Below are 23,412 nucleotides of genomic sequence, written 5' to 3' on the forward strand. Positions count from 1 at the left end.
TCTTTTATATAAAAATCAACAAATTAATGTGAATATACACGTAGCATATCTTGTCATGGCCATCAATCTATGATTAAATATAAATACATTACAAAAAAATAGTTAGAAAGTAGTTCTGCATACATTACACATGCCTCAAAATCCTTTACAGATTTTAAAAAAAAAAAAAAAGAAGCACTCTTCGAACCCATGTCCATCAGATTCAGTTCAATCGTTCGTAAAGATTCAGTGTGCGGACGACAATCAAAAACAGGCACATAGTTCGGGGATTTATTAATACACACAGCCCTTCATTGTCAATGTGCATGTAAGCGAAACTTGCTGCTATTTTCGACAAAAGAATTTGACTTTGCCATTTTTTTCTATGTATACATTAAGTTTTAAAGATATGCGGGCAAAAGTGCATATAAGTGGAGAAATATGATTAAAATCGGGGGGGGGGGGGGGGGGGTATCACGTTTTGGTTGAATTTGAATTATAATACTTGAGCAAATGGAGGCTTTGGTTTAAAAAAATTAGCAACTCACAAGAACATTTATCTCTTCCTTGACATTAGCGCTCAGTAATGTTTGTTTTTTGGGGTGACTGCTCTTATAAGATGCTTGCCTATACGATTACAGCGAACAAGTGTTCCAAATTGCTCGAACAGGTGCAGTCAGTATAAAAATATTGGTTCATACACCGATTATTTTTATTAGGTTTTACAATTACAGGTGCTTAAAAAATAGAGGTGAACAAGGTTTGTTTTGTCTCAGGACCCTGAGGTAGCCACATTCTCCATAAAAAGTACTTTTTCTTTTGCTGTTTTGGTTGGAAAATGATTGACAGCAGGTTGAGATAATTATGTACAATGCTTGTAAGCAAAAATAATCCCTATAGATGTTGCATCACAAATTTAGTTATTACATAAATTCGCCATCTGAAGTTAATGGGCAGAAGGTCTTGTTGCTGTGTTAACTGTATTTCTGATGTGTATCAGGGTGAACAAACTGACCGCTAAAGCTGTTTCAGGGAGCTTCTGACTGTGCAACAAACGTTGAAACAGAGGCTGTGACCTAATTTACAGTATTGCATATTTCCACAGCCTTTATAAAACCCTGTCTTCTACTCTCTGCTGTAAACAAAGCAAAAACCGCACAAGCCCTGGCTACACGACCGAGTCTCAGAGGAACGTTTCCTCATAGTTTTCACCTGGGTCCTCCTGTTCGGTGTCCCTCGAAATGGATCTCATTACCTCCGAGAGATCGCTGCCTGCCCTGGTCACGCTTTCATAGGAAGGTGGTGAGGACAGTTCAGTATCTGCTGTCGTCTCTAGGACCTCCACCTCCACTGGTCCAAAGTGCTGTATCATGGAGGCTATCAGTCCCTCCGTTTCCAGTGCGTTCTCCACGTCCACCACGGTCTCCTGATTGATCTGCCTGTAGAGGTGAGATGCTTGCTTCATCTGCCGGCGCACCAGGTGCCTCCTGTAGCACCTCTGGATGATGGTGGCGGACACTTCCTCCACCTTCCGCCGCAGGGTGGACGTGATGGGCTCGTGGGAAACTTTCGAAGGGTTGGTCATCATGAACTTTTCCTCCATCTGCTGCTTGAGGGCGTCCATCTCGCCCGATTCCCCCAGGACGCGCTTGGTGAAGGCAAACAGGATGTCCAGACAGTGGATCCTGTCCCCGCTGACCATGGGAAGGTCCATTGAGATCAGCTTGATCATGTTGGGCTTGGCTATGCGGAGCGGTTCCGACAAGGTGTCGGCGAAGTTCGACAACATGGAAAACTCAATGAACTGCGTGGCCTCAGAGTCAAACTTCTCCCAAACCTCGTAAAACATTTCAAAGTCGTCCTCGCTCAGCGGCTCGGTGCTCTCCTCGGTGGCAACGCTGAAATTCTCCAGAATGATAGCTATGTACATGTTGACCACAATGAGAAAGGAAATGATAATATAACTAACAAAGAAAGCGATGCCCATTGAAGGGCTGCCGCAGTTCCCCCGGGTGTTGGTGCCCGTATTGACAAAGTTTACATCACACTCCGTTGGGGAATTGGCCATTATGGGACTCAGAAGGTTGTCCCAACCTGCTGATGTGCTGATCTGAAAAAGGCAGATCATGCTATTCCCAAAGGTCTCAAAGTTAAACATGTCGTCAATCCCGTCCTGTTTTTTCACGTAAGCAAAATTGGCCATGCCGAATATCGCGTAGATGAACATGACGAGGAACAGCAGGAGGCCGATGTTGAACAGAGCTGGCATGGACATCATTAAGGCAAACAAGAGAGTCCTTATTCCTTTGGCTGCACGTATAAGTCGAAGTACACGTCCTATCCTCGCCAGTCTGATGACTCGAAACAGGGTTGGAGATACAAAGTACTTCTCAATGAGATCTGCAAGGACAATCCCTGGAACGGCAAAGAAAATGATTTTGATTATGTGCAGAACACTTTCAAACCTTCTGGCTGAGCTAATAGTCAACGGCGCGCCTCTGCTTACCCACAATTGAGAGAATAATCACCACAAAGTCAAAGATGTTCCATGCAATGGTGAAGAAATAACAGCGGAGGGCAAAGATCTTGATGAGGCATTCGGTGGTGAAGATCACGATGAAGACGTGGTTGATCTTGTTGAGGATGGCCTCCATGTGCTCGGACTGCTCGTCCGTTTCCACCATCATGGTCACCATGTTAACGATGATGAGCATCATGATCATGATGTCAAAGGCTTGCTTGGACACGAGATCGAAGAAGAAAGCTTGGATGATATTCTAGGACAGACAGCAGCCAAATGAGTCATGCTCGTCACGTTATCAGGTATAGTTTCAGCCAGGATGATGAACTTGAATTCATATACCGTTGGCCTCGGTATTGGCTTTTGAGGCTTTTTGGAGCCTAGCTTCTTCATAGCATTATAGTACTTCTTCTGCTCCTCGGTCATGAAGATGTCCTGTCCACCTAAGTACAAAACGAGAAAAAAAAGAAAGCATTATTTTGACAGAACAGCATCTGAGCCGCCTCCCAGATGTGCCGTCGATACTCATCTTTCGTTTCTGCTGGTTGAAATTGTCAATGATGACGCCGATGAAGAGGTTGAGGGTGAAGAAGGAGCCAAAAATGATGAAGACCACAAAGTACAGGTACATGTAGATGTTGATTTCCCTGATTGGTTGTTCCTCCACCTGAAAGAGCGCGGAAGCTATGTGGTTACCACGGCATCTGTACCAGCCGGGCCATCGGACGCTCATACTCACTCCTCTTGAATCTACGGCTGCGTGCATGATTTCCATCCACCCTTTAAACGTCGCCTGTTATGTGACATTGCGCAACATTACCGGACTGGTTTTAGTCGCGGAAAAACTTGTGATAAAAAAAAGGGTTTGGTGAAAACGCACCACTTGCAGCAGGGAAAGGTAGCCGATTCCCACGTTGTCAAAGTTGACCTTCACCTTCGTCCAGTAGAACTGGGTGTCGTTCATGGCGAGGCAGTCCGACTTGTTGTTGACCACCGAGACGCTGTGAATGAAGCCCGTCCGGTTCACGCACTTGCCGAATTTACCGGCAAACAGGTTGACCCCCATGATGCTGAAGATGAGCCAGAAGATCAGACACACCAGCAGCACGTTCATGATGGAGGGGATGGCGCCGATCAGGGCGTTCACCACCACCTGGTGATCCACACACAAGATGCAAGTTAGGAAATTCGCATCGCTCCGAAACAAATATAAAACCATCCAGCTCATCATAAAGTCCTTTAAATAGATGATAAATAGCCTATAAATGATAAAAAATGATTATCTTACCCTCATGCCTTCAAATCTGGACAGAGCTCTTAGAGGCCTCAGAGCTCGCAGTGTCCTCAGAGACTTGATGGCAGTAAAGTCGGAATATCCCAGTGAATTTGCAGCAAGGCTTATCAAAGAGACCTGTGTGAAATATTAAGAGGATCGTAAACCTCGAGATGACACGACATCGGATGCACCAGTTCTAGTTCGTCAGCATTGGAGAAGCAGCGACTTTAGTAATGTCACAATCAGAATAAAAATGATCCCAGAAGTCAGAGAGCTGCATATAAAACTGGCACACAGGTTGGTTTTTTTAAAACTAAAAAAGAAACAAAATCAAAACATTTAAAGAGCCAAAATTGTTTGAGTTCTTTGCGTATTATGGGGCATTCCACAGTTAGGAAGACTTTTGAATTTTGAGTTATAAATTTAGGTTGTTGCAAAAAGCAAATTTAGACGTCCACTCTATTCTACACCCAAAACAAAACAAATGGCATTCCGCTGTTGAATGACCCTTGGGTGGCAGCTAGGAATGAAAATGGGATGAGAGATGGTGACAAAACACGGACAAGTATGCACATATAGACAAGTGTCCATACGTGCATCCTCAGCTATATATACATACACAATAGGGTATGTATATATATCAAATAGAGGGATTTTTATAAAGAATGCGTATCCATCTTTGCCAAATTTGTATCCAATTTGTCGAATAAGTTAATGAAAACCAAATTTGGACCAAGGAGGTCCTGTGGGTTTCTTTATAAAAGTCTATTTATGCATGAGATTTTTCAATATATATATATAAATATCTAAAGAAGATATATTTTTTTTAAATTTCTAAACCAGAGATGTGTTTGGCTCCAGTGTACCCACAGAAAAATAGAAAAACACAATAAGAGAAAGTTATATCTCATCGGGACAAACATCATGTACATAGTTCTGAAGAGCAGGCATAAAAAAAACAGCACTCCTGAGTATTTCTGAACGAATCGACACGTTAAAAGATTCAAAATGCTGCGGGAAAAGATCTTCTGTAGATAAACCTTCGTCTACATGCATTTGCTTTTGATATGAAAGCCAAGGTCCTGAGTTGAGAGATTGGCGCCAAAAAATGGTCATTATCCGCTTTGGAAACAGGACGGTGGCTTTTGATATCGCGGCAGAATCCACTTACGAGTGAAGAAACACGAGAGTTTGGGATGCGGATGCAAGAGTCCAATCTGAGTCCATACTCACCGGGGGACCGGCTATCTACAACTTACCCTAACAATAGAGCGGTCGGTGGCGACCTGTGTAGCAGCGGGTGAAATCAGAGGTCAGGTCAGGCCTCCGATGCCCCCCCCCCCAGTACTTTGGAAGACTACAGACTTACACAGCTACATCCATCTGACCCAACAGTTTGCACCAAACGCTCGCAGAATGCGGCGTAACATCGTAACATTCTAAAAAGAGCTGTTCTGTGATCTCCGCTGTTCCGCCACATGGGTCGGGCTTGTTTAAGATAAGCCGACAACACGTTTATGGTCGCTGCAGATGTACATAAGCGTTTCCCTGTGATTAAGATGACGTTTACCAGCACTTTCCTTGATGTTTCCTTTTTTTGAAGCAGTTTTTAAAAAAATAAAATACACAGTCACACAGTTTTCGGGTCACTTACATCCACAATGAGAAAGTCCAGCCAGCACCAGTAGTTGGTGAAATACTTCTTGAAGCCATAAGCAATCCACTTGAGGAACATTTCCAGCACAAAGATGTAGGAGAATACCTTGTCGGCAGCCTCCAAAACCAATTTTATGACTTTTCTCTTCTCGATGTAGATGTCTTCAAATGCCTGCAGCAGACCAGGGTTGGGAGCATGTGAGTGTCATGTGTTAGCAAACAAGCAGTAAAATGCAGCAGAAAGTTTGTTAAAATCACCCCCTTGGCGGTTAAAAGTGTTGCTAACAGGTGCTAGCGCCACCTACCAGGGCTCCACTGCTGAGCAGGATCATGAAGATGATGAAGGTCTCGAACCAGCTGTGTTCCACGATCTGGTAGCAGGTTTTCCTCAGCCTCCACCAGGCCTGACCCAGACCGCGGGTGACGTCGATATGACAGCAGTGACAGTGTCTGACACAAACTAAGAGGGGAGGAATAAGCAAAGGAGCTCGGATCACAAACTTTTTGAAGTGTGGAGATTAATAATGTGGTGTTAAAAGACTTACATTCTGGGAAGCATTCTTCCGGCTCCATGCTCTCTTCAGCCAGTTCTGAGAAGTTGTCCAGCTCTTCTCCAGGCTTCCTCAGGTCCACTGTGCTGCCCTCAGACAGACTGATCTTCTCCTGGGTGGATAAAAGTCTAATTAGAATTTACAAACTTCCAAGAACTAGGTGAAACAGAGTATTTAATAGAGAAAATGTTCCAAACTGCAACATAATACTGAATTGTTTGCTGCAGTACCACATCATACCACTGGGAGGATTTAGGAGCAAAAATATATGATGCTTTGTTGAATTTTGCAAGTTTGGTTTATATTTATATAGATATTATATAGACATTATATATATTGTTCTAAATGAACAAAGCAGTTGATTGAAATAATCTGCAATTATTTAACAAAGCACTGAAAAAGTGTTTCTGAGCCGATCCTGAGGCTTAGTTAAGCTCCCATAAGCCTTTATTTCCATTTTCCCGGGTGCATAATTCTGGTATGATGTGGAGCCCGTGGAGGGCGGCAGGGAAAAAGCAAAGCAAGCTCAGCTGTGTCTGCGTAATCTACTCTGCAGGGGCCGGCTCCACATCTGGCCTGATGCTATCTGCCTGTCAGGCAGGGCAGGCGTGTCACTACCTCCACCTGAACCCACACCCACAGGACAGCGCCAAGGCTACACTTCATATTTCTAAAACAAGTGGCACAAACTCCACTTCCAACAATATCTTGTCATAGTCTGACATAGTAATGATATTAAAATGAACAAAGTGAACATTAAATATAGACATCGAGGCTACATTGTGCGTGGCGCTGCTCCTTTATTATGAATAGTTGCAGCAAATTTTCAGCCAAAGCCCAAAACACATAAGAAGCCCCCAGAATAAATAAATATAAATGTCATTTAACATGTACAAGAATATAATAAACCATAAGTCTTTTGTGCTCCAATGTGAGCCCACACATACAGTATCGATGGGGTTGACCCACGTACCTCTTTATTGTCTTCATCATCCGAGGTGTCAGAATTCTCTTCCTCCTCCAGGAACTCCACATCGGACTCTCCTGGGGCGATGGGAACAATCACCGTCAGGTTGGGGTTGGTCATGTAACTGTCCTCCTCTGGTATGACGTACTTTTCTCCGTAAATTCCGCCGTTGCATTCCACGTGGTTTACGACCAGCTTAACGGCCTGATGAGTTTCTTGGCTCTTCGGCTTCCGGTGCTTGATTCTGCGGTTGAAGACGTTGGTGACGCTTGAGACCAGCCAGGAGACGCCGACGGTGATTCGGGCGATGGCGATCTGGATGTTGTTCAGATCGCCGTCTTCATCGGGGGCAGAGAGGTTGTCAGAACTGAAGGAGCTGAGCAGCAGGGCCAGGAACAGATTCAACACCTGTTGAATATCACAGAAAAGATTGTGTTTGCCCCGTGCTCAGCATCAAACTGTTCATCCTAGCAAGAGGATGTGCACTTAATGCGGAATAATATTCTGGAAATGTCATATTCCCACCAGATTCTGAGACACATATGGCGCTGGGTGCTTTCCACTACACTGAAGTCAAGTTACCAAATATCCAACCCCAATCTGCCTCCTAGCTTAGAGAGCAGCAGCACTGACGCCATTTCCGTACACTTAAGTGTGTATGTTTGCAAGCGTGAGTGTGTGTGTGTTGGGCACAGTTGGTAAGGATCAGTCAGAGATGGGGAGCATGAACGGATGATTAGTGATGAACGCCCTCCGACCTTCTCGCCCCTGAGCAGCCTGGATAATCCTACGGATAAACAGCTTTCCCATGATTCAAGTGCAGAGGGGCTTTCTGTCCATTAGACTCTATAAGGAGCACTTTCGGGATCTTTACTTTGCTCTCCAAAAAAAAAAACCCAACAGGAGTCGGTCATGATGACTCCAAAGACAATTCAACTTTACATTGAGCATCAACTCTTGTTTTATTTTTTACAAACTGACTCAGTAACTCACTAATTTTGACCCCATACTTCAGTGGATTAATTAGCTCTAGCTACCGAGTAAGTCAGGACAAAGATTAGATGGTTGCTGATTCTACTTTGGGAGAGCGGCTGATTAAATCAAAAGCATTATAAAATTCAAATGTTGCCATCTTACTGTTGTGACAACACCCAATGTAACGAGTCCCCATCAATAACCATGTTTTCCAGCATTCTGAGTGCACGTTACAAATGCGCAGTCATACAAATCAGTTGTCCTCTCAGCAGTTACAGATATTTAAGAGTTCTCCATCCATCATCATCTGTTCGCCGCCACTTATTTCTAATCAGCGCTGGAGTCTTAGAAAGGAACAGCGGACAGGTCGTCTGTCACCCACAGAAAGCTCACACACCATCGACCGACACGCTCACACAGGAACACAAGGGCAGCCAATCAACCCCACACAGGCCCAGGGAGACTGGGCAAACTGACCAGCCTGCAACCTTCTTGCTATGCTGCGCTACTCTAACCAGAAGAGTGCTCGGAGACAGAAATATCAGAGCATCGGATTGGAAATATGTGAATAATTAGCATGTAATAAGTGTCTAATGGGGCAATAATGAAGCGATAAAGACATAATCGCAGTCATCGTTTGAAAACAAATGTGTTATTGATGCCACTCTATCATAATTCTACCACTGCCAGCTGTCTGCGTTTCCTGGGATTTTTTTTTAATCTTATTAACATTAGCTTGCAGGACACAGCTGGACAGAAAGTCACCATATGCGTGGACAATCAAATATACGTTTCCTTGCGATGGCGGAGAGTGGCATCAGCCCTGTCGGATGAGATTTTCCCTCCGGAACCGGTTTTCTGCAAGTGGCATTACATCCTGCCAGAGTAGCTGCAGAGCTGCAGAGCTCCTGAACGCACCTTAGCTCACAGCTGGACCTCTAAATCTTCATTAGCAGCAGATAAACAACTTCAGATTATGTCTGTCGTGGCTTCTGCTTCTGCATCTCCCTCTCTATACATACATGTATTACTAAGGGGGGAAACAGATGGTTTATATGTTGGCTAGACATGATTCAGGAGGGAGGCTGCTAATGCTAATCTGCAAGATGACCACGATGACACAACTTGTTTCCTCGTGACCCGTGTATTGTTCCAACACAGGGGTTTTTAAGAAGCACCCCGAGCCACCGGCAACTGTTTAAGGATGTCCGGTCGCCATAATATGGAAACACCAATCCTCCTTGGTACCACGTAATCCCTGATTACCGCTGACATCATCATGTGGATTTGAGCAGTTACAGTTGGTCGCAGCGATGCGCAATTGGATTTCTCCCATCGGACCTCCCCTGTCGTTTTGTGCGTTATTGTCAGCAAATCCAATAAAAAAAAGAAAGAAAGAAAAAGACCTAAACGGTTTCACTGTTATTATTTTTCAGCTTCCCCTGTCTGTCCTCTATTGCTCCAGAAAATAAAAATACAGCTAAACTGTCATTTTATTATCCAAATAATCTGCTTAAAAAACAGACTGCTTAAGGTAAAATATACAACTGCAGTGGAGGATTTGTTTTATGTATTCATCCTTGAACTACCTTGATAGATAGATAGATAGATAGATAGATAGATAGATAGATAGATAGATAGATAGATAGATAGATAGATAGATAGATAGATAGATAGATAGATAGATAGATAGATAGATAGATAGATAGATAGATAGATAGATAGATAGATAGATAGATAGATAGATAGATAGATAGATAGATAGATAGATAGATAGATAGATAGATAGATAGATACTTCAGGATGTCTTTAATTCTTACCACCAAATTCCCGATGACCATGACTAACATGAACACCAGGATACAGAGAGGCTGTCCAGCCACTTCCATACAGTCCCACATGGTCTCGATCCATTCGCCGCACAGCACCCTGAAGACGATCAGGAAGGAGTGGAAGAAGTCCTTCATGTGCCAACGGGGCAGCTGACAGTCAAAGGAGATCTTGCACACGCAGTCCTGGTAGTTCTTCCCAAACAACTGCATTCCCACCACGGCGAAAATGAAGACGATGATGGCCAACACCAGCGTCAGGTTCCCCAGCGCGCCCACAGAATTGCCGATAATCTTGATGAGGGTGTTGAGGGTGGGCCACGACTTCGCCAGCTTGAAAACCCGCAACTGACGAAGAAATGGAGGTGAGAGTTCATCGTTGTCGGTCAGAATTCACCTTGCAAGATTGTGATTTTGACGTTACCAGTCTGAAAGACCGCAGGACAGACAGTCCCTCTACGTTGGAGAGCCCCAGCTCCATCAGACTGAGGCAAACGATGACGCCATCAAAGATATTCCAGCCCTGTTGGAAGTAGTAGTAGGGATCCAGTGCGATCAGTTTCAGCACCATCTCGGCTGTGAAGATCCCAGTGAACACCTTACAAACCAAACGGACGGGTGAAAGACATGTCAGGAGACGCAACGACTGCTCTTCATCAACAATTTTCATTGGGGGGCGGGGGGGTAGGCGCATAATGAGGGAATAATCGCAAACACACTAACGAGTCAACGCGCCCTCGTTTGTCCTGCTCAACACTGGCTATAAAAAACTCCACGTCCTGATATAGAGACACATTATCTGCATCAAAGCACCTCCTCTCTCGTCTCTGCTTTCAGTCACTTTTAACCCAACACTTTAAATGAAGTGGTCCGTGTGCTGGAAACTGGCCCGCCCCAGTCATTAAAGAGCCCTTACCAGATTGCCCACAGACAGCATAGTGTTGAATTCCTCAGTCATGGGGTAGTGCTCCAGGGCCATGAAGAGGGTGTTCAGCACAATGCATATGGTGATACCCAGATCCAGGAAAGGATCCATCACCATGTGCTTCACCCACTCTTTGATTTGCCTCCACCAGGGGCAGCACTCCCATATCAGGTACCTCTTGGCAAACGTGTACCAGCAGGGGTGGCACTTTTGCCTGGACTCCTCCAACTCTGCACACAGATATTATTGTAATTTGCTGAAGAAATCACTTTTGCTTTCAAACACAGTAGGTTTCAATCCACACGGGCATGATCTTTGGCCTCTGATGCTACATGTTAGCATGCTAATCTGGATTTAAACTAGCGCCTTTGTACACAGGTAAATCTCTGAAATTAGGAAAAAGGATATCTCATCTTTAGTTATTTAGAATTATATAGTATTATAGTATATAAGAATAGAAGTATAGTATATACGAATAAAGTATTGTTCATGCAGCTAAACCAGAGTATTCAGAAACATATGAACATTAATCTGGACCCACCGTCCATGGCATCGCTGAGAAAACTGACGGAGCTCAGCCCTCTTTTCCTGTGCACTGTGGGAGGTTCGGTCACTGTCGGAGACGGCTGCAGAAGAGGCCTGACAGCTGCGTCCTCTGCATGGGTGGGCCTCTGCCAGACAGAAAGCACAGGCTGTTTATTCAAATGAACTGTTATTGCTGTGGTGGAGCCAGTATGGGGGTGGTGTCGCTCACTGTGTCTTCTCTGACCCGCTCCATGCTGGGAGCAGGAATGGACGTGGGCGTGTGCAGGCCCAGGGTGGTGACGGCATTCTGGTCCAGAGAGATGTTGAGCCTGCCGTTCACATTTAGGCTGGGATTGAGGATCTGGGAGCAGTGGCTGCGCACGCTCCCCGTCCTTCTCTTCCAAGGTGTCGCCATTGAACTGGCTCGACTCCTGAAGGCGTCCCCGTGGACGCTGTACTCGTCGTCCCCAAAGTCGGCCTCGGAGTTGATCCGAGCTCGGAAAGAGCTGAAGATGCTGACCTGGCTTCCTCTCCGCGTGCTGAGAGGATGAGCGGAGAGCGTGGCCAGCAGAGGGTGGGCCGGAAGGGGGGACAGAGGAGGCTGCAGACACACAGAAGGTGGATTAGCTGAGAAAACCACGACCAAAGGAGAGAAATAAAAGGTCGGGCGATGTACAATTGGCTCATCTGGGTCGTCAAACTTCTCTTCTGAAGCTTCCCCCGCCGTTTCCTCAGACAGCGTCCTGTGTGACCTTCTTCTTCTGCTGCTGCTCCGACGTATGCTGCCTGCCTTCAGGTAAAACGGAGAAAGCTCCGGAGACAACACCGAGTCCGTCTCCTGCGCTTGTCTTTTAGCTGCCAACTGGACATGCAAAGAATTACCAATTTGCACTTGAGAAGGTGCTGGAAAATATTCCCCCCGTGTCCGCATTCAACCCACTCTTTGCTCCCTCCGAAGGTGCTCCATGGCCATCTGAAACTCCCTCTCTTTCTGCCAGGCCTCAGCAATCGTTGCCTGGTTCTGCTCCTCATAGGCCATGGCCACCACAGCCAGGATGAGGTTGACCAGGTAGAAAGAGCCCAGGAAGATGACCAAAACAAAGAAAACCATGTATGTTTTCCCAGCTGAGCGCAAAGTCTGCAGGGAGAAAAGAAAACCTGTTAAAAAAAACAAAACAAACAAAACTTGTTTCGTGTTATTTCTTTTATTTTCTTGTTTTGGTTTTTAAATCCTAAAATCACTCTTAAAGGTCTAATTTTATTCAGTGCTAGCCTGATAGCATGCTACTCCTAGTAGGTATCTCAGAATATAATGGCAATTTTTACACATTTTTTTAGGTACTTTGAGTGGATCTTGTCATGAGCTAATTGTTCAGAAATTTGGATATAACCCACGAGAATCTTGGGTTTTTCCCACCTGGTGGAACAATTTCTCCCAGCAGTCTTGTGTCATGAGCCTGAAGAGCGCCAGAAAAGCCCATCCAAAGGTATCAAAACTGGTGTAGCCGTAGTTTGGATTCCGTCCTACTTTCAGGCAGTCAAACCCATCTGGACACTTCCTGAAAGTGCAAAAGTGGTTGGAAAACAGAGGGCAGGTGATTTTGGGACAACAATGATAAACAAAGGCTTTTGCGCAGTCAAATCATTAAGACAGCTGGGGCGGAGATGGCCGCGTGGCGTGCAGACTCCTGGGGTTATAATGTGTCCGGTATCTACATGTGGCTCTGTGGCCTTTGACTCTGATGTGTGGGGAAGCAGATGAGTTGGTAAGCACAAGCGCTGCTATCAACCCTATGATGAAGAGCCCTCTTGAAATTTGTTCCAGGCTGGAGCACTAAAATGGACTAGAGTGATGGGGATTACATCGAGCCAGATGGATATCAAATTGCCGTTCAAAAAAACTGCTCAGCTCTGCGCTCTGTTCTTCATTGTCCCCGTGGCGTTATTACAGCAAATATTTAAGTCCGGCAGCGGAGAACAAACTGCTCTGCCATGTCAATCTGAGCGGGGAATAATTTCGTAATGGCCGGGAAACAGCTGGGCGGCGGAGCGCTGCTGTGAGAACAGCTGTAGGTCTCACCAAGCAGCCAGCTAAGCAGGACTGGTCGCTAATATCTGACAGTGGGGGCAGAGGAGGCTGCGTGTGACCAGCAGCATCTTCCTGCCAGGCCACTGCTTCTCCCCGCCGCACTGCTCAGCTCATCGCCAATCTGTTCGTTCCTGTGTCGGTGCTCCGTGTCAGCAGAGCACGCACAGAGCACCCGAAGGTCTCGTGATCTGTTTCAGAGAACTTGAGAGAACTAAGTTGTGATTGTTGCAGGAAAGACTGGGAGTAACCCAATGATTAACGGCCCAAGATGGACTGACCCCGGTCTGAGCTCCGCCGGGACGCGCCCTCGCCAAAGGAGCCCATCTGACCTCCACGCATTCACGGCCCGCAGGAGGAACTGATGGCGTGGCACTTTGGCCACAAGAGAAGACCAGACTGTTTAATCAAATCAGGGAGCGCTTACATAACGTTCTGTGCAGCACATTTCCTGGTACTCTTCTACCCTCGAGAATTCCCGCCCTTTCAACAAGTATTTGACTTCAACTGCTTTGTGATTATTCGGAAACTTTTGCCCGTCTAAATCAGGAAAAAAACACCAATGTCAGATACCTAAGGATATTTATAGTGGGTGATTTCCGTAAAACGAACTTAGAAAATACATTAAATCACATCTCAAGGCGCTGTTTTACGAGCAATCCTGTGTAGACAGCATGAGCAACAGTGTATGGAAAGCGCGTAATCAATCTACTGTAGTTTGTGTCGGAGCTGAGAGGACCATCTGTCGCGTGTGTGTGTGTGTGTGTGTGGGGGGGGGGGGGGTTCCACGCCTGCATCCCTCCAGCAAAGGGCAAAAGTTGAGCGATGCACAGTGGCTTTAGGATCAAAGCCCAGCCCGGACGAACGAAGGTTGCAGCGCATTGTCGTCCGGTTGCTACCCGCCTAACTTGATGCATCTGTTTAATATTGTCAGATGAGTGTGTGCGTGTGCACACGCACCCCACCACACTTCCTTGTAGTTGTGTGCGACTGTGTGTGACATCGCAACGTATCCAAAGCTTTAATTTGGAAATCTACTCAGGGATTACTTGTTGGAATACACTCAAAAGATTAAGCATCCTCTATGTTTTACGTCCTCCGTCCTGACCTGCTTAATATCTTGCCCGTCTCTACAGCGAGCCTCGGGAAGTGTCGACTTTCTCCATCATCACGGACAAAAACACAAGTCCTCCGGGTAGCTTTAGTCCATAACCTGACAGGACTGAGTCATTAATGTAACCTGGTCCTGGAATTTGACATCAAGCTGACGTGTTCTTTGGTGATGACCGAGCAAAGTTAAAAAAGTAAAGGGGCACGCAGAGATTAATCCTGCAGTCATTCAGTCTAAAAGCCACTAAAACTGCCATTACGCACAGAAAAAAAGATTAAAAAGAGCTCCGTTAAAGCTTCACAAATGGCCGAAGCGAGCAGCAGCTCCTACAGGTAAGTGGTGCCTGTTTCATTACATCCTATTATTGACTGAAATCTGATTATTCCTTCTGGGAGATGACCATGTGTCTGTAAAATACTCATCAAACTATCAGGGGAGGAGTTTATTAACTCTGAACTCTGCACTCGGTAGTTCAGGACTTTAAGGTGGTAGTTTGTTCACGCTGGTCTCTGTTGCTTGGTCACTTTAGACCAAAGCATCTGCTATCACTAAAATCAAAAAGTAATCAAAACTATATCTGCACCTTTCTTTGTGTATTTCCGCTGCTTATTAATTTATTTAGTCTTTTTTTTTTTTTGGTTTGGTTAAAAGTGGCTGTCGTCCATTATCTCGCATCATTAACAAGAGCACCTAATGGAAGCCATTTGTGGGAGCTGCAGGATTTCAGACTCACACAGATGGGTATTTAGTTTACTATTACCCTTGAACTGGGCCTGGCATGACCAGAGTCCTCCTGTTGTGCTTGTTTGAAAAGCATTTGGATTTATAGGATTATTCGGCGCCCAGCCTGAGTAGCAATATTTGGATGCCTTTCGGCTGTGCATTTTGATCAGGAATAATAACAAAAAAAAGGTCACCGGAAGAGGTTTATTTAAAAATAAATAAATAAATCGACCCTTGTTTCAGCTTAATTTAAAGGATTCGCTATAGCGACCGCGGCGGTGATCCACAACAATCTGGTTAACCTAATCATGTCATAAAGCTTTTGTGATGATGAAATCTCCAAAGACCTCCCTCTCTCCAGCTGGCATCTCCATGTTTCTCAGTAAAGGGCTCCAGTGGAGCCGTGGTGATTATCCACGCCACATGCTGCCTTGTGTGCAGCCTCTCTCACACTACGCCCCACTCTCCGACAGGCTCCTTTACCTATATAATGTGCGCATGAATCACATTTAGATGTCGTTTACCGCCATCTCTCTGCATAAACAACTGTGTGTGCGCCCCTGCTGATGATGTCACCTGACCTGACAGGGGTTTGGAAGACATTCTATGCAGACAAGTCATGTAACGGATTACCAGGGGGGAAAGCAGTGATCAATCACTTACCCCGCATCGTTTCCATATCCGCATATTAAGGCATCCTTCGCTCCTTCAATCTTGTAAAAGTTCTCTACGAAGACGGGAGAAAGTTGAAGAAACGAAATTAAAGCTAACGGCATCTGGAGTAACAGGGCAGGGATTCTTTGTGTCTGAATGTTTTCTCAATTAAAGGTCTGTCAGAGCCACCAAACACACACACACAAACACACACACACAAGGTTATTTCATATCTAAAGAAACTCGCTTTCTTTCTGATGAACTTTTAGAATATGGTATTTGGGATTAAAGCCATTGTTGGGGCTTAATTCAGAAAAGGAGACCCTCCAAAGTTGGCCTGATCCCTTGGAAAAGCACCTTACAAGTGGGAGAGCATGTGTCCTGCACGTTGATAAGTATGAAAGGAAAGCCTTAAGTGAAAAGAATGTGCTTATCTGTCTCTATCTCACAACGTACGGGTGTGAAACCCCTCTATGCCGAGCATTAAGGTCCACAGTACATGTAGCATAGGCTAGAGGAAGCATTTATGCACAGGCGCTGGTAGGTTTTCTTTTTCGTGCACTTAACAATGTCCCATTGTCTAGCTCTCCTCAAAAGGCTTTAATGATGTACAGCACAGGCTTAACATCAAGCATCTAATGAGGCTGACCTTCGCTGCTGAGGAAATCCTCCTGGGAGCTCCAGGTTCTGTTGTTACAGAGGAAAGACTCGGTGGAGCTGTACGAGGAGTTGATGCAGTGCCCGAGGCTCCGGACGCACTTCTGCCGCAGCAGGCCCATGAAGAGCTGCAGGCCGATGAGGGCGAACACGCTGAGGCAGAAGACGGTGAGGATCATGACATCGGCCAGCTTCCTCACAGACTGGATCAGAGCGCCCACGATGGTTTTCAGGCCTTCACAGAGTAGGGGAGGATAGAAAAGTCACGCTTGGGACGAGTTAGGAGAACTACGGGAGATGGTTCGGGGTGACGGGCACATTACCTGGAATGACCGAGATGGTTTTTAGTGCTCTTAGTACCCTGAAGGTTCTTAACGCTGAGACGTTTCCGAGGTCAACAAATTCTGTCACATAACTGGAACACAACACAAGGAGGTTGGTTTCTGAAATCTAGCTTTTCTGATCCATTTTGCAGCACAGATCACTGCTGCTTGACAAAATAAGCCGTGGAAACCATCAATTCGCCAAAAACACATGAATTACTGTTTATTCAGCCTGTCGACCTGCACTAAATGGAGTTTTATCTTGCTGTTGTCAAACACAGCAAATGTCTTATAGCCTGGACGATGCCGTATTAGAGGGTCACAAGGTCACCCGTCTAATCTGCTACAGCATCATATTGTAGACAGTGGTGGCCCACAGACCTTTGACCCGACAACAGGCTTATCAGGCAGGTGTGCGGAGATGACCGGAGAACACTTTTACATGGCAAGTAAATACTGATGCCGCCTATTTTCACGTTGTCTGGCTGTAAACGTCGGAAACGTCGTTACTTACGCCATGACAATGACGGTGAAGTCCAGCCAGTTCCATGGATCCCTCAAAAAGGAGAACGGCACTAAGCAAAATCCTCTTGCAAATATCTTTATAACTGACTCGAACGTGTAAATAGCAGTGAACGTGTATCTGAAAGATATTCACAGGGGGAAAAAGGCATTCAGTTCCTGAATTCAGCTTCAAAGACAGGATGGACAAAAGAATGAGCAATTTGAACTTGTTCTGATCAAATGATCTGACATGATGCCAGTCGGTCTTTTTCTCTGTGGATAGTGGAAAATGCAAAATAACATGCGTGAGCAGTTTAGAGTAAAAAATTAAAATGGTAGCGACATAATCATAAAAATGGCCCCACGATGCATTTTAATCTGGTGGCCTAGAAGTCCCAAGGTCACAAGGACAGAATGCACGCTGCACAAGCCACTGCTAAAATCCATGAGAGAGTATCTTTGTGATGAAGATGGCTGCTTAGAAAACAGGTATTTTAGGTTTTAAGGCTTCCAGACGGAGTTTATGTGATACACCGTGCCTCTTTCACAGTTCGGTTCCTTCTTAAAGGGTTTTCCGGCTCATTCATAGCGCGAAACGCTCTTCTCGAGCTATTCGTATCTGAGGAGTGAAATTTAAACGCTCTTCCGTTTCAGTGCTGCTCAGGTTTTGACAAATATTCACCGTTTACTCCAATTAAGGACCAACCGTAAAGGTTGTCTGAATACATTTCTGAATTATGTCTCAATGTGAGCAGCCACTTCCTCATACTTAGCAACCTCCCTGCTTCTTGTTAAGAGCACAGGTTGCCGTGGTGACGGTAATTGAGGCCCCTGATTCGTTGTGTGCGTGAGCTCAAGCGTGCAGGATATGGACCCCAAGACATGGTTGGTTGTGATGGATATTTTGGGGGTTTCGATGCCGACAGCATGCTGCATGCTAAACGTTGCTTTGACCCACGGATGACGACAGCTCGCCGGCGTATTCAACACCAAGCACATGATGGTATTTCTGGATGTCATCGACCCGTTTTTCATGCTTTGATTTTCTCATCCTGCGGTACATGCATCATATACTCACAGCTCCGCTTATTCTCCAAACACCACTAACAAAACAACAAGTCCAAGCAGAGTTACACATCAGAACAGAGAGTTTCAGAGTCGGGAGCTGTTGAAAACTGTTGGTACTCACTCCAGGTACTTGGTCCAGGGCGCCGGGTCGGACATGGCCATGAAGAAGCAGTTGGTCAGGATGGTGAACATGATGAACAGACTGAACAACCTGGGGAATGGGTTCAGGAAACGGCGCCCTGGCCTGCAGGTCGAATTTTTGCGTTTGCCAACAATGTGGCACATAGAGACATGATGTTTCTCATAATCCCATGAAATGCAGCCATTAGGATAAACAATCAGCGTGCCGACGGCATTAAACACAGAACACACGCAGATTATGTAAAGTAAAAGGAAATTACATTGAATGGTGAATGACAGCGGTGACATCGCTCTTTCATATAAATTATTCAAGCAGCACAAATCTGTCAACGGCTCACTCGTGAAAGTCGGTTTTAATTTCGCAGAAACTACAAATGCATCTGATCGAGTCAGCTGAATAAACATTTTATGGTCTATATTATAGCAGGACAGAGATCCAAAGGATCCCAAATGAATATAAAGTGGGAAGCAGCTGTCTGAGAACTAATAGGCTGCTGTCACATGATGTGAAATCTCCTTGCTCTTATTTCATTTTGCAGATTAAACAAGGGTTTATGAGGGAATTTGGTTTGCGATGCCAGAGAGGACCGTTACAAAGCTGTTTGGAACTACGCAAAAAATCCAATAGAAAGCCACAGCGGCGGGGGTGGGAGCAGGTCAGTAAATATTAGACGTCACATCTGCAACCAGTATTCGATGCGACTGCTAGAAAACCAACCTGTTGCATTAAATTTCCATATTAGTTTTTCTCTGTTTGTTCCTTCATGCAAAAGGATACGAGTGGACTAAAATTCTGACGGCAATCGCTCGGAGGAAGTGGAACGGGCTGAATATGTAAAGGGCGGACGTGGCACTGAATCTGAAGAGGGCCTTCCCTTTGTTAAGTACGATAAAAGTCTGCAAAGGAAGGAGAGAAGAAAAGAGAATAAGGAGCGAAACACGAACATCACACAGAAAGTAAAAACAGCATCCAGGGGCTTTTCTGGAGGGATGAGAGGCTGCGGCCGCCGCCGCCGCCTGTTATAACCTCCACCGTAAGCACCTCGGCCTCCAAGAAAGCAGCAAGTGCACATGCACGCCATAAGCGAGGCCGGTCGGGATAATGGAGACGACTCCAAAGCGGGCTGAGCGTTCCCAAACAGATGTGGCATTTATTTATTTATTTTCTATCTTGGGATAATCCTCCCATCCAGCAGTGTATCACATGCCAAAACAAAGAGACTCTGAGAATGACTGCCACGTCCTTTTTTTTTTTTTTTTCTCCCCCCTCCCATCTCTCCATAAGCAGACCGTTAATGGGCAGCAGCCTGATCTACTCTGCAAATCAAAACTTACTAATCCTATTTCTGTACCCAAAAGAGATCTAAAGTGATGCAACCGCTCAGCCCTGGTGGCAGAGAGCCGCCTGAAATGGTGACGGCTGATCAGAGGGACCGCGAGAACGGTCTGTCGAAACATCACACACACACACACACACACACACACACGGGGAAGATCTCACCCTCTGGTTCTTGTAGTAAAAGGGATCGACATCTTCCAGGGGGATCCCGATGAGTTCTGGAGGGACGTCGCCGTAGATGCGCGGCAGCTGCTTGCCTGCCTCCAGGTCGATCCTGGGTTTGAGTGGGTCTGCGTACTTGTGAGTGTTGTGGCAACCCTTGGCCTTTTTGGCCTGCTCCTCCGCAATCCGCCGCTCCAGTGCAGCCAGGGATTCGCGAGTGAACCGGCGCAAGCCATCAGGACCCGTTGGTAACAGCATGGCTGCCATCTTTTCATCCTGATTCTCCTGTCCTAGAAGTTACTCACAGCTGCAGGCGAGCGAGGACAGAAGACACATGGGGAGCGGGGGGATGTCATTAGTGGTCTTATTTTAAACGCTGATTCGCCTCTGAACTTTATCAGGACTGTGGTTCTACTGTGAATTGGCCCTTTAACCTTTATAATTGAGATTTCTGTCAGGATGTCCGTCTGTGGTGTTGATCCTGTCTCTGTCTCGTCCCTTCCTTGACCCTGTGACCTCAGTATTTTCACCTGTCTGATAGTCTCCGCCCCTTCCGTGTCTATTTCTACCCTCCATTATCTCCACGCTTTAATCTTGACTGGTTTACCTTTAATATCATGGAAATCATCAGCTCTTTTCATTTCCATTTAGAAGTGGGATTATAATATTTTACAAGTGTTGGCATCATTTTACAGTTCAACTTGGCGAATAAGATTTAAACATAAATAATGGCATCTTTTTCCATATGGCATCAACTCTATAAGCTTTTATGGCTTCAGCTGCCACAGGCTACTGACTTGTGGTGTTCTGCTGTACCAAGTTGTGTTCCAATTCTAGTTTGGTCAAATTTTTCTATAAAGAGAAGATCAGCGTGATTAAACTCTATAGTGGCACGGATGCATCAAGGTCACACGCTGAACTGATGCGAATCTGATTAGACGGCGGTGTCGAGGGACAAAAACTGTTTTAACCTTAGCAGTGACCATCAGCTTCCTGTTATCCAACTGCCTCTGTTAAACTAGGGCAGCCTCAGACCGGAGACAGAGGGATTAATTCCACTCTCTGCAGCCCAGAACTGGGGTTTTCACCAGCACTTTAGGATTCTGGGGAACTTCTGGGTCCCAAAGCCACTGTGGGGACTTTAACCCACGACCTTCTGGTCACAGGTTTGCTTAAAGGCATACCCCATTTATACTGTGGAAGCCTTTATGAATATAGAAATGTTCACTTGAGTTCTGAAAAGGTGAAAATTTGCTCTGTAGTGCATCACAATGGTGAGGATATCTGAAATAACTCTGAATGGTGAGTTTTATGTTAATAATAATAGGATATTAAAGGACCACTGAGCGTTAAAGTGGCCTAAAAATGCCACCTCGGCACCGTTAAAGTCGCTCTTACCATAAAAAAAGACAAACGACTGCTATGGATTATATAATCTCTGTCTGAACAGGGCCACAACCAGCAACCTTGGCACCACCACAAACTCTCGCCCTTGTTTCTCGCAGTGATTAAATTTATTAAAACTGAAAAGTATTTCCAAAAAGAGGATTACATGGTGTGTTCCCTTTCGACAGACAAATACCATTGTATCCCTTTCATATCGACTAAGCTGTGTAAGTCTTCCATCTCCTCCTGTCCTCAAATTCATTGATCCCTCCGCTCGTCCAACCAGACGCTAGTTATCTGCTTTGATCTGCTTATTTGGCCCAGGTTGATCTCAGATCAGCTCCTGTCTTATACTGAATCCAGGTGTTTCCAATCCCCTGTAAAAATTGGTTGAGGTCCATTTTCAAGGGATATGAACCCTGGAGGGAGTAGTGTTTCATTAGTGTTTGACTCAGCCTAATAAAACACAATGGACAGCCATATCAATAATCTTAATCTGCAGTTAAATGGAATATCTGCCATTTTGCTCTGGCTGAACACTAATGTGGGGAATTAGATAACAGAGAGCGAGGGGGGAAGATTTTAATTGAATGAAATTTAATTCCCAGAACAGCCAGATGTGATTTGGCCTTCATAACTACAAATAATTACAATAATTAGACTGAGAGGCGATCATACAAACACACACACACACATACTCACGCACACACTGGGCTCAATGAAATGCAGAACTACGATTATCACCACTTTCAGAGAATCCTGAGATGAAGCTTAGGTTGTGTAGGATTCAATGTGTAGGACAAAAATCAGCAGAATATTGGTGACTCAAACTGGAAACTATGGGAAGAGTTCCCAAAATAAGGAGGAGTTCATGTCACATTAAAAATGCTTTCATTGACTTTCTCCAGACCTGCTGCAGAGCATCATTTACAATATCAATGAGGGCTCATCTAAATCTTTAATATATAGTCAGACAAATAGAAAATATGTATTCTATATTGAACTTTTTCAACATTTTGGAAAAATTCAACCTTTTTGGTTTAATTGATACTTTTATTTTTCACTCATCTTTTCTTTTACCTACACATTTCACAGTAAATGCAGGTAAATGTGAAAAATGTAGAATATATGTCAAATATATAACTTGGAATTGATTAAATTTGTGATGTAATTAGTTGGGTTTTTTTTTAAATCATTGGGGTATCAAAGGTCTCCTGAAACATCAGAGTGGAGAAACTGGACCTCTGACTTTTGTCTTTGCATGGAGCCGACATGCATGACTGCGTGCACGCGTGTCCTCACCGAGCTGCTGATTCTAGGTACACAGACTAAACTGATGACCTAGTTCTCTGGCAAAAACCTTTCAATGTAATTACAGCAGATAGCTTAAATGCATAGGTTGAGGACATACTGTGACTTGGATGTTGAATTGATTAGAAATATGGGCGGCACTTCATCACATTTCCACATAAATGTCGCCACAGCGCTTTAAAAACAGGCTTTAAATGTCCTTATGTAATCTGTATGTCCCCATCTGAATTCAGAGAGACTGTTTATAAAATTATATGTTTTCATGATATTTAAATTGGTTACCCCCCCCCCCCCAAAAAAAAAAAAATAGAGGTAAAAGTAATTTAAGGCACACAGTTTTAATTATATCTAAGAAAACTTTGACAAATACCATATTCATTTAATTTTTAGATAAACATTAACATAGTATGATTTTTCATTCGTCTGTTTTAACATATATTGAATATTTTGTGCAGTTTTATCCTAAATACACAGAAGCAAGCAATTAGAAGACTTCAGATTTCAAGAAGTGAAAAAAAAAAAAAAACCTTACTTACATGAAACTCTGAGATTTACAGCATCACTTCCAGAATTGATTTCTTTGGAATTTCGAAAGAACAGCCGAACTCCACGTGCAAAATCCATGTTTTCTTATAATCATAATGAATTCAAACCGCAGTCCTAAAATTTTTTTTTTTTAAAAGACCCAATCCGGTCAAATCTCTCTGTCCTCTGATCACATTATACATACATGGACAGCAGCC

General features: G+C 44.7%; 1 protein-coding gene across 1 annotated transcript; it reads right to left on the reverse strand.

Annotated features, from left to right (window-relative positions):
* Positions 1–879: 879 nt before the first annotated feature.
* LOC101080087 (sodium channel protein type 4 subunit alpha B-like) lies at positions 880–23,293 on the reverse strand. The gene is made up of 27 exons (XM_029831182.1): positions 23,206–23,293; positions 19,973–20,279; positions 19,250–19,368; positions 18,452–18,541; positions 17,273–17,401; positions 16,759–16,850; positions 16,428–16,670; positions 15,788–15,851; positions 12,622–12,763; positions 12,145–12,342; positions 11,881–12,066; positions 11,434–11,805; positions 11,221–11,350; positions 10,671–10,909; positions 10,179–10,352; positions 9,746–10,102; positions 6,957–7,358; positions 5,978–6,095; positions 5,738–5,892; positions 5,431–5,604; positions 3,789–3,911; positions 3,381–3,653; positions 3,240–3,293; positions 3,030–3,167; positions 2,843–2,947; positions 2,486–2,756; positions 880–2,394 (listed from the first exon to the last, which is right to left on the reverse strand). Exons 2-27 carry the CDS (start codon positions 20,237–20,239, stop codon positions 1,163–1,165), a joined length of 5,847 nt encoding a protein of 1,948 aa, XP_029687042.1. The 5' UTR covers positions 20,240–20,279; positions 23,206–23,293; the 3' UTR covers positions 880–1,162.
* Between the last annotated feature and the right edge of the window lie 119 nt (positions 23,294–23,412).

This window comes from Takifugu rubripes, chromosome 22 (assembly GCF_901000725.2).
Source record: "Takifugu rubripes chromosome 22, fTakRub1.2, whole genome shotgun sequence".
NCBI lineage: Eukaryota > Metazoa > Chordata > Actinopteri > Tetraodontiformes > Tetraodontidae > Takifugu > Takifugu rubripes.

What these genes read in the sequence shown, in the direction of transcription:
- LOC101080087 (XM_029831182.1), bottom strand. Translation starts at nt 20,239, where the DNA reads ATGGCAGCCATGCTGTTACCAACGGGTCCTGATGGCTTGCGCCGGTTC. An exon ending in ACCTTCGGAGGGAGCAAAGA is followed by an intron (nt 12,067 to 12,144) that starts GTGGGTTGAATG and finishes TTGCATGTCCAG; the next exon opens with TTGGCAGCTAAAAGACAAGC. An exon ending in TGGTCATCGGGAATTTGGTG is followed by an intron (nt 7,359 to 9,745) that starts GTAAGAATTAAA and finishes GATATTCAACAG; the next exon opens with GTGTTGAATCTGTTCCTGGC.